This window comes from Colletotrichum siamense (assembly GCF_013390195.1).
Source record: "Colletotrichum siamense strain Cg363 chromosome Unknown KSG_Cg363_contig04, whole genome shotgun sequence".
NCBI lineage: Eukaryota > Fungi > Ascomycota > Sordariomycetes > Glomerellales > Glomerellaceae > Colletotrichum > Colletotrichum siamense.
The window spans coordinates 2,807,662-2,817,948 of record NW_023501017.1 but is presented as its reverse complement, the minus strand read 5'-3'; the positions used below and the strand labels follow the sequence as shown (position 1 = coordinate 2,817,948).

At 53.9% G+C, this 10,287-nt stretch overlaps 2 protein-coding genes across 2 annotated transcripts; one reads left to right on the top strand and one right to left on the bottom strand.

Moving 5' to 3' along the window:
• Positions 1-353: 353 nt before the first annotated feature.
• On the top strand, positions 354-2,434 carry CGCS363_v006682 (UDP-galactose transporter-like protein 1; the record flags this gene model as incomplete). The annotated part of the gene is made up of 4 exons (XM_036638531.1): positions 354-559; positions 627-1,420; positions 1,497-1,725; positions 2,233-2,434. 4 exons carry the CDS (start codon positions 354-356, stop codon positions 2,432-2,434), a joined length of 1,431 nt encoding a protein of 476 aa, XP_036495675.1.
• Positions 2,435-3,665: 1,231 nt separating this feature from the next.
• On the bottom strand, positions 3,666-6,026 carry pmp1 (Tyrosine-protein phosphatase pmp1; the record flags this gene model as incomplete). The annotated part of the gene is made up of 1 exon (XM_036638530.1): positions 3,666-6,026. One exon carries the CDS (start codon positions 6,024-6,026, stop codon positions 3,666-3,668), a length of 2,361 nt encoding a protein of 786 aa, XP_036495678.1.
• Between the last annotated feature and the right edge of the window lie 4,261 nt (positions 6,027-10,287).

Genomic DNA, 10,287 nt, shown 5'->3' with positions numbered 1-10,287 from the left:
GCCAACGGACAGTGGAGGGGACCCTGAAGAGGCTTGGAAGGGGTGAGTTCAGGGGGGTCTGACGGGTAAAGGTAAGCTCTCCACCTTATTTTTAATTTTGGGATGAAGCCAACCTGTCATCAGCCTAGGCTCATCGACTTCGACAATAATATCGGCTCTTGTCTTTCATTTCCCCTCGTCTTCAACTTTCTTTCTGGCTTGAACGTCACCGGCTTTTTTGCTTCTTTTCTCTTCATCACTTTTCGACTGTCCTCTCTTTTGACCCGAGTCGTTCTCTTGACTGTCCCTATATCGTGCGACCGGGACACACGAAACCGCTCCCGATTGACATACTTCGCGTCGCGACAATCGCAATGGCGCGCTCGAAGCAGGCCACGCCCGTGAGGCGGCAAACCTCGTCCGAGTACTTTTCCAAAGCCGACCTCGCGCGCACGCCTAGCAACGGCGAGGCGACGCAACCCAACGGCAAGGCGACTGCTGTTGCAGCCGCCCCGGTCGAGGCCAAGGAGGCCGGCGCATTGCAGATTCTGATTGCCGTTGGCGGTATCTACGCCTCATTGTACGTGTTCCGCCGTCGCTTGAGGGACTACAAATGGTGTTGAGAAGTTGCTGACTGATGAATGCAGCCTGACATGGGCATATCTCCAAGAGAAGCTCACGACGACTCCCTACGGCCCCGCGTCCAAGCCCGAAGTCTTCAAGTATCCCGTTTTCCTCAACACGATCCAGTCCCTCTTCGCCGCGACGACAGGCCTACTTTACCTCGCCTATAGCTCCCGCAACAAGCCCTCGCTCCCGCCCGTCTTCCCCTCGCAGAAGATCGTCTGGCCCCTCGCCCTCGTCGCCGTCACCTCCTCCCTCGCGTCCCCCTTCGGATACGCCAGCTTGAGCCACATTGACTACATCACCTTCCTGCTCGCCAAGTCCTGCAAGCTGGTCCCGGTGATGCTGCTGCACACCACGCTCTTTGGAAAGAGGTACCCTTTGTACAAGTACCTCGTCGTCGCGGGCGTGACAGCTGGCGTGGCCGTGTTCACCCTGCATTCTGGCAGCAAGAAGAAGAAGTCGGTCGTCAACCCGGACGCGAACATGCCGTGGGGCATGCTACTACTAAGCATCAACCTGCTCTTCGACGGCCTGACGAACAGCACGCAGGACTACATCTTTAGCACGTTCAAGGGCTACACTGGCCCGCAGATGATGTGCGCCAACAACCTCATGAGCACGGCCGTCACGCTTGGTTATCTGCTGCTGAGCCCGTGGCTCGTTCACACCGGCCTCGGCGAGTATCTCGGCATGGACGTCGCCGGGAACGCGGGGGAGTTGAAGGCTGCGCTGGGCTTCATGGCGAGGTACCCTGCGGTCTGGTGGGATGTGCTCGGGTTTGCCGCGTGCGGTGCCGTCGGGCAGGTTTTCATCTGTGAGTCGCCATTTTCCCCTTTTTTCCTTCGATGACTTGTCGACTGTGGTCGCTAACGCAAGACGCAATCAAACAGTCTACACCCTCTCAACTTTCTCCTCAGTCCTCCTGGTCACCGTCACCGTCACACGTAAGATGGTCACCATGGCGCTCTCCGTCTTCGCCTTCGGCCACAGCCTCTCCAGCCAGCAGTGGCTCGGCGTCTCGCTCGTCTTCGGTGCCATCGGTGCTGAGGCGCAGATCGCGACCAAGGAGAAGAAGGCAAAGGAGGCTGCCAAGAGGGCTGCTGCGGCTGGCAAGACGCAGTAATTGCTTCCCCTTCTCTCCGAATCTTCGGCTTCGTGCGGTAGAGTTGCTAGCAGCAGCCGCCAAATCGGCAGTGCGGACGAACTGACCCGACTCCGTCTACGCGTTATACCGGCATCCTGCTACATCACTACCAACCCCCTTATAAGATATCCAAATTTTGTTTTCTGTCTGTCACACGGCGCTAATTCAAGTGCCGTTCTCATAAATATATACATACAAAGACCAACAGAGTCTCTGGCGTTCAGGGTACAGGGGGCTTTTTCTTAGACAGAGCAGTCCGCAGACCGGACTTGAATACAACTCATAGCTCAAAACTGTTTCTTGACTAGAGGTCGTTTACGATTTGCCTTGTGATAGAAGTCTGGTTCGTTGGTTATCTTCCACGTCTGCTGAGAGCGATATGCGAGAGCTGTCTTGGACTTTGCAATTCTCCATGCTCTTTGCGACGCCTTCGATACATTAGACATAGACTCTGAGCCACTGACAACGATACACTGTCGCAGACGAATCGGGTTGACACGAGGCCAGACAATGCCCGTCCTCGGACTCAACTACGCCATGGACAAGGAGCTGATGATGCCCGTCAAGTCTGATGTCCCATGGCCCACTGGTTCCAGATCCCGCTTTCTCGTGGAAGTCGTACTCAAGGACGGCAGTGGACGATACCACACCGTCTATCGCAGCTTCCCCATGGAGATCATCTGAAGTCATTGCTGTGGGTGGGAAAAACGCTGTCATCAGATTGATACCGGCAGTTTTGGGGATGAAAACAGCTAGCGATAGCTTTAGCATTCAAGAGATTCGACGAGATGATGGGCGGCACCAGATGAGATTCCATCCCAGACCGTCCTTCTGCAAGCTTCTCATCACATTACATACATGGCAATCACATGGTATGGGACAGAACGTTTAATTGACACACCAAAGTGCGGCTTCTCATTTTGTTTTTCAAGTCATCTACCTCTCCCCCGAGCCATGCAGTCATGCCGGGTATCCTATCATCTCATCCCTCCCCGTTGACTCCAAATGCGTATGGTATGGTCTTCATCCGTGGATGGACCCGCGATAAAGGGAAAAAGTAAAATAAAGGAAACCTGAATAAGACCAAACAAAACTTGGAAAATGGACGTCGCCTTCTTTTTGAGGTGAGTTTGTTTCTCGACGTCCAATGTTCCTCTCCAAGCCAGTTATCCACCCCGTAGGGAAGCAAGGACGTGGCCTTCGTGAGATACCTGTTGTGCCCTCCCAAACTCCGAAAGCGAAGCGTGTGTTGTGCGAAGCGATTGCGAGAACAAAAAGAAAAAATGATGGCCGAACCCCCTTTCCTTGACCCTTTCCGTGTCCAAATGGGGAGAGAGTGTCTCTCTCGTCCCATGTTTTCGTTCCAATATCGCACCCGGGGGTTTCGATTCTAGATTACACATTTCGGTTTATGGTAGTAAAGTACGTTTTTGCTTGTGACGAAACCGACCACCATTTCGCCACTCGCTGCGCTCTGAAAAGAAGGCTCGAATAAAAGGGACAAATGAAATGCCGGCTGAATGATCGCTAGGATTCTGGAGCTTTTCGGTGTTCGAAGGTGTCGTCGGTGATGCTCGTAGGCGTGATGCCCAATTGTTGGTATCCACCAAATGATCCTTTTCGATTTTTCCCAGAACGATTCAACGCCTGTAAATGCCGTAGAGACGCTCAGCGCAATGAAAAATGGTTTACTCGATCGGCGTGCGTATGTTTCGATGGTCGCGTGTGGTTGTGCGCGAATCTCGTATAGTTGTTATGGGGGCGACCGGCAACTTCCCGACTGTCGCATGGCCACTAGTTGGTGTTGCAGAAATAGCAACAAATAACCATAGTCCGGCCGAGTATCGCCGAATTAGTCCGGTCCCGAGGGCTTGGTGCTAGTCGCTAGTGGCGGTGTGTCCCGCCCTGGCCGCGGTCATAGCAGCTCGTCAATAGACCTCACAATTGGCGTTTCACCTTTTGTAGGCGGACTTCGCGGGTCGGCCACTTGGGTGGGACGTCCGAAGGGGAAGAAGGGATCCCTGGGGAACATTGTTTCTCGAGGCGAGAACAGACCTTCACTCGGTGTTGGCGGCACCTCGACAAATCGCATACCCGCGAATTCGTTGTAGGCGTCGTGCAGCGGGTTGTTCGTCATCGTCTCGGCTCTCGGTGACATGAGCGCCGCGTCTTCGGGTAGCGCGACCGCGACGTGTCGTTCCTTGTGCGATTTTTCTTCCGGTTCGTGCTCGTGTGACGGTCCAAGATTTAAGCTGGAGAAGCCGAAACCTGCCGAGGGTCCAAATCGGTGTGCACCAAATCCAGGCGATGGGGGTGGGCCAGGTGATGGCGGCGGCTTGGCAAAGAATGATGAAGACGACGCAAAACCAGTATCGGATGGTGGCGGTTTGAGTGTCGGAAGCAGTCTGTCCACATCAAATCTTCCAAACTTGGCGGAGTTGGATGCGGACTCGCTTTCTGAGCATGAGAAGCTCGAAGGCGCTGATGAGGGTCCCGGTGAGATTGGCTGGCTGCCAGGTGTTGAATGACCTCGTGCACGGGTCGGGCTGCCCTTCTTCGGACTCAAATTCCCTGAGCTGCCCTCATTTTCTCCTGGGAGGGGAGCCGTCAAAGGCTCCTTTGGGGCAGTATCGATGGCAGCGTCCGCCGACAGCGTCAGACGGTGCTTCGTGGGGCTGCGACCGGTTCGGGGGCGGAAGGCTGAGCCCAGGGGTGCCTTTTTCTTTGATACCTGCTTTTGAAAGTCCTGCAAGCAGTACATGAGTTTCATGTTGGGGCTAATCCACTTGCTCTTGCCCTGAGCAGCGTAGTAAGCGTCGTTGACACTGAGGTCAGGGTTGCGGTAGAGACCGTAAGCGATGATCAGACTGGCGGATCGGCTGGCACCTTGTTGGCAGTGAACAAGGACCCTCTTGCCCTCCTTCGTGCGTGATTCAATCGTCTCGCAGAGATGCATCAGATCCTGCGCGATATCCGTGTTGTGGTCCCAGGGCATGTGGATGTACTCCGGGCGCTTCACGGAGAAGGACATGGCCTTGGGCGTTGTCGGGGTCTCAACTCTGCCGTCGGTAGCAAACTCGAACGCGGTCGAGAAGCTGGCGTTTGATACGGCACTGTCGGGGATAGGGCTGAGGACGGCAGGCGAGTCTGTCATCTCAACATCTGCCTTGGGCAGCACTGAGAATGGGTTCCTCACTTCCCGCGCTACGTTAATAACCGTGTCAAACTTGGATGCCTCATCCGCCGTCGGCTCCAAGTAGAGATAAACGTTGTCCTCATAGATGGCAATCGGGCCATCAGGGTATCCGGGAGTCTTCTGATCTTCGTTATTCTCGTTCTCGTGGTACGGCTCGAAGTCGAGGGCTGCGCGGCTGGCCATCTGCGTCTTGATGGGCGAATCTTCCTCGACAATCGTCGTGTCAAAGGAGGAGCCAACGCCCGTCTTGGTAGGCCTCAACAGCTCTGACAGACCGGACTCATTGCGCTCCAGAACCTTGGGGAATCCCATTCCGCCGGGAGGGCCGAATGTTGCCGACTTCAACGAAGGCAGCATGTGAGGGGAAGAAGTCGAGTGCTTCAGCGCGCGCCGTTGCATGATAGGTGCCATTCCAGGTGTGCCGGGAACCTCGAGCGTGTTCCTCATGACAAGATCCGACGTCTTCGTGTTGAGGCTCAATTGACTAGGCTTGCGCTTCATGCCCGGGATGGTGGGCTTGATGAATGAAGGCGATGCGGGCTCAGATACGAGCGTCGTGGCAGTGTTGCCCATGAAGGGCGGCTGAATGGACAGACCCTTCATGTTCTTTGGGCGGCGCGGCGAAGGAGACGTCATCGGTCGGCCGAAGCTCGAAGTCTCCGCCGCTGAGAGGGTGTTCATCGAAGAAATTGGGGGCAGAGCGCCAAAAGAGGTGGCCGGAAAGGATGACAGAGGAATCAGATTGACGGGTGAATCGGGGGAAGATGAAGGCGAAGGGTCGGACAATGGGGAAGAATCACTTGTTGACAGGGTGGTTGTGGGTGATGACTCTGCCGACTCGGATGCCTGGGTGGAAGTACTGTCGTGGTGCTTGTGCGTAGGATCTGAGGGTATTGTCGGTCGGAGGTGTTGAACACCCGGCTGGGCCAGTGGCTTGCCAGCGGCTTCCATCTCGATCAACTTTGGGTCGACGAGGGTTACGGTTTCCTGGGCAGCGATTGTCTCTGCGTCGAGGTCGAAGACTGACATGAAGGAGGGGATTTGATCCTCGTAGATCCTTCTCGCCGCTGCTGACGGCATGGTTTTGTGCACCTTGGGAATTGGTTGCCCGAATCCCTTCTCTCTTTCTCTCCTCTTGCGCGAAAACGTGGTGGCGGCAGTCTCGGGTGAGGAGACTGAGAGACCCGAGAGGGGCACCGTTGGCGAAATAAGTAAAGAAATGGTTGCGTTTGTGTGGTGAAGGAGCGTAATCGCGGTTTTGGTTAAAAGGCGTGGGCTAGATCGGAGGACAGCGCTGCTGGATCCCTTGACTGCTCTTGTTCTTCTTTTCCTCCGCGGGGTGGTGGTTGGTTGTAAGCGTTGGTGGTCCAGTCTCGGAAGGACCGAAGTGTTTCTATTCTCTCTTCCTCCTCGTACTCGGAAAGGCGCCGCCGCGGGACAGGTGACCAGGCTCGCGACAGGAACGGGGTCGATGGGCGGGGGAAGGCGCGATTACTCTCGTATGCGGCGGGGCGGGTGAGCGTGTTGATTGAGGAGCGTCGTCGTCAAGTGTCGAGGGAGGTAGAGGTTTGGTGGTATGGAAAAGGTAAGAAGGTAAAAGGTAAAGTTGGTGGTTGGAAGAATGGGTGGTGTGTGTGAGAGTGAGAGAAAACAATGACTACTGGACACGACGAAAACGGCGGCTCGGGGTTAGCACATGCTGTAGAAGAGGATGTGTGGCACCGTCAAAACGGAAACATTGGCACACGGCGGGTAAAAGGGAAGAAGAAGGGTTTGGTTGGCAGCAAATGTGCGTGAAGCGCCGGGGAAGAATTGGGAGAGTAGGTTAAAAAGGTAAGAAATCGGATGGGGAGGGGGAGCGGGTGCAAGTAATTGAGAGTTGGATGGAAGGGTTCGAGAGAGAGAAGGTGGTGGTGGTGGTAGAAGGGGACGGGAGACACTGGGACTAGGCACTTACTGGGACTGGTGCTGGGTACCTGCACTGGGAGCCGGGGGGTGTGGGTGTACCTGGGTACTTTACTTCGAGTGTGTGGTGAAAGTGGGAGAGGAGACTCTGAGAGGCAGTGGGAGGAAGGGATTGATTGGACTGGACGTCAGGTACAGTGGGGACTCAAAAGTCTGAATCCACCACACAGTATCCCAGCAAAAAGCCTATATATAAAAAAGCTTATATAATATAACTTATTTAAAAAAAAAAGTAGAATAAATTTATAATATATATATAAACCTATAAATAATCTATTCTAAAGTTTATATTTAATTTTAAATAACTCTTTAAACTACTAGAAAATCTAGAAATAATAGCGTTTAGAAATTTCTTAGTTATAGTAGATTATAGGGGAAATACAGTACTAATAATACGGTTTTTCTTAGAATTTTAAAACTTAAAATAAACTCTATTATTATAAGATCTTATTATAGCTTAATAAGTTATTTAAGAATAAAAATAACTTATTAAATAGCTTAAATATATACTTATATATATAGAAATAAATTTTATTATATAATCCTATTAGTATTTACTTAGTTATTATAGCTAATATAGTACGTACCTTAGGGGACTTAAGGTGGCGCACTGTAAGGTGGCTTCAGACTTTTGACCTCTAACTGTAGACGCAGGCGCAGGCGCAGGCGACTGGAGAGCAGCAGTAGCAGTAGCAACAGCAGCAGCAGCAGACTGCGAGAGAGAGACAGTGAGAGACAGGATGCCCGGTTCCTCGTCGACGAGGGCAACTGACTGGGCTGGGTCTGGCCTGGAGATGCTGGTCAAGTCCACGGGTGGTGGGAGGGTCTCCAGGGCTCCAGGACTGGGACTGGGACTGGGACTTTGACTGGGGACCTGAGGGCACCAGGGCAGCGACACCAGCGACACACCAGGGTTAGTCGCTGGCTGAGGCCGACTGGGGCAGGGGTCCTTTTCTGGGCTGCTAGTGGCTACCGCAACAACGAGGCGGTACGTATCTTTCTGGAGGCCGCTCAAAAGGGAAAGGCGCCGCTGGAGACGGAAGGTACGTACCGTCGACTGGGATTCAGTCTTTGGGCTTGCTCTTGTTCTTTTTTTTCCCCTTCACACGACGAGCTGCCTGCTGCTGCTGCTACTGCTGCTTGCTGCTGCAACTTTTGGATGGGACGGCTGTCAGTGGGGAGAACAAGGAAGCATCCACGGTAGGCTAGCTAGTGTCTGCTGGACCACATGCGAGTGAGAGCACAGCGCGCATCGTCTCGCAGTAGCCGTAGTCGTCTGGCAGGGCAAGTAGGCACGGTAGGTAAGGTAGGTAAAGCAAGGTAAGGCAAGGCACGGCACGGCAAGGCGAGGCAGTCCAGCGTCTAATCTACCTAGCACGCCGTGCCTCAGTGGAGGACGGAGAAGACGGAGGAGGGACCGCCACTGCTCGCAGTCGGATCGGGTGTTAGTGTGGCCCTTCGTTTAGAGATGCGCTGCACTAAGCCGCCGCCATCACTCGTCTGCCGTCCTTGGACTGATTGTTGTGGTGGGTTGAGGCCATGGCACAAGAAGCAGATGAAGTCACTACTCTGAGGGGAACCCGACGCTATTCACGCCGGACTGGCACCGCTCAACATGACATAATGCAAAGTGTAAGCATGGCCGTCGGCAAGTGAGGGGAAGTTGTCGATTCACCTCTGCCTCTGGGCTGGACTGGACTGGAAGGAACGGTACCTTACAAAGTGCATAGTACATTGCCTGAAGGCCTGCAGCTGCAAGAGAGGCTTTCGTGAGAGTGGGGAAAGCAGGTGGGACACTGAACACTCCCAATGTGAGTGAATGAGCAGCAGGTGAGTGTGGGAGAGGAGGAGCACCTCACCTCACACTCTAGGTCTCCAGCGTTCCTCACTGGCTCAATGGCTGCACCACCAAAAGAGTGGGGAACAGATGGCCGCCACAGGCTTCATCGTGACTGGAGGGTGTTTTGCGAAACATGCAGGGGCTATTAATAGCTCCTGCGCCTGCGGTCGCGCTGAACCAGGACAAGGACCTGGACTGGACCTGGACCTGGAACCTTGACCTCTCAACAAGGACCTGCACTTGCGCAGCCCAGCGTCGGCGCCAAAATCCGGCCAATGGGAGTCCCGCACACTCTTAATTTGGCTGCTGCAGCGTATCAATCTCAATTTTTTGCCTTTTCTCTCTTCCGTTTGTGAGCGAGCGCTCTGTCAGCTCTGTCTGAGGTTCATTGTCTCTGTCGCCGTTGCTGCTGCTACTGTTGCTGTTGCTGTTGCTGTTGCTGTTGCTGCAATGCGCTGCCGTAACTTGAGACCAAACATACAAACACACAACAGAGCACCGCAAAACATTGCGGCTACACACTAGGAGCTGTCAACGCACCTTCTGCTGCACCTAGAATCCCATCATACATACATAGAACTAGCCCAAGGATCGGGAGCAGGAGGATCACCAGGACGGTCCAGGAACGGTCTCTATGGTTTCGGGTTTTACCCTCGGCTGCTCCTGAACCTGTTACTTTATTCCCGGCCCTCGAGCCAGCCAGAAAAGCCATGTTTGAAATTTTGCCCAGAGAACGAAACTTATGCAGCCGCCATGTTTACACACACAAGAGCGCACACACGCACACACACATACTTCATCCTAAGAGTAACAGAGTCACAACAGTCACACGCCATATTCACTGTCGCCTGACGAACTGCCAACTCTCGGACACCCCTCCAAAACAACAACAGCACGGCGGGTAACCGATTGAGTGACAGGCCTGTCAAAAGTCCAAGTTCCAACAACCTAGGCCCCCCCAGGCTCAGCAACAGGATTTCCTAGGTTAACCGAGTGTCAGCACGACGAACTAGTTCGTGTGGACTGATGATCGATCTCCAACTTTTTTTTTGCCCTTCCTCTCTGCATGTCGCTCTTGCCTTTCCCTCCTCTTCCCTGACACACCCACCCACCCCTTCCTCGAATGATCGTCCTTGCTTCCCCTCTCACAGTGTGCTCCCCTCGGCATGTCAGATCGCTCTTGGCCCCAGTGTTTCTGGCAGTCTGACCTTTCACTTGTGTGTCTGGTTGCAACTGGGCTTGCTTGCGTGCGGCGAGAGCCTCTTGTTGTCCTGTGCTTTTTTTTTCATCTCGCATCCTTGCAGAAATTGGGAACTCCCCAAGTAGAATACCGACTCTCTGGTTGATCTTGCTCAGTGCTCTGCTGTCATTCCCAGACCAAAGCTAAACAGAACCATGGTTCTGACGAAAGAAGCGTGCTCATCCACCGCAACCCATATTTTTACAGTTGCCCATAAAGCGGGATATCCGAACGTCCTGCTGCTCTCGGCCGGTTGCTCATGTGCCCCTCCGAGATCCTTCCCCCCCTGGGCCTGA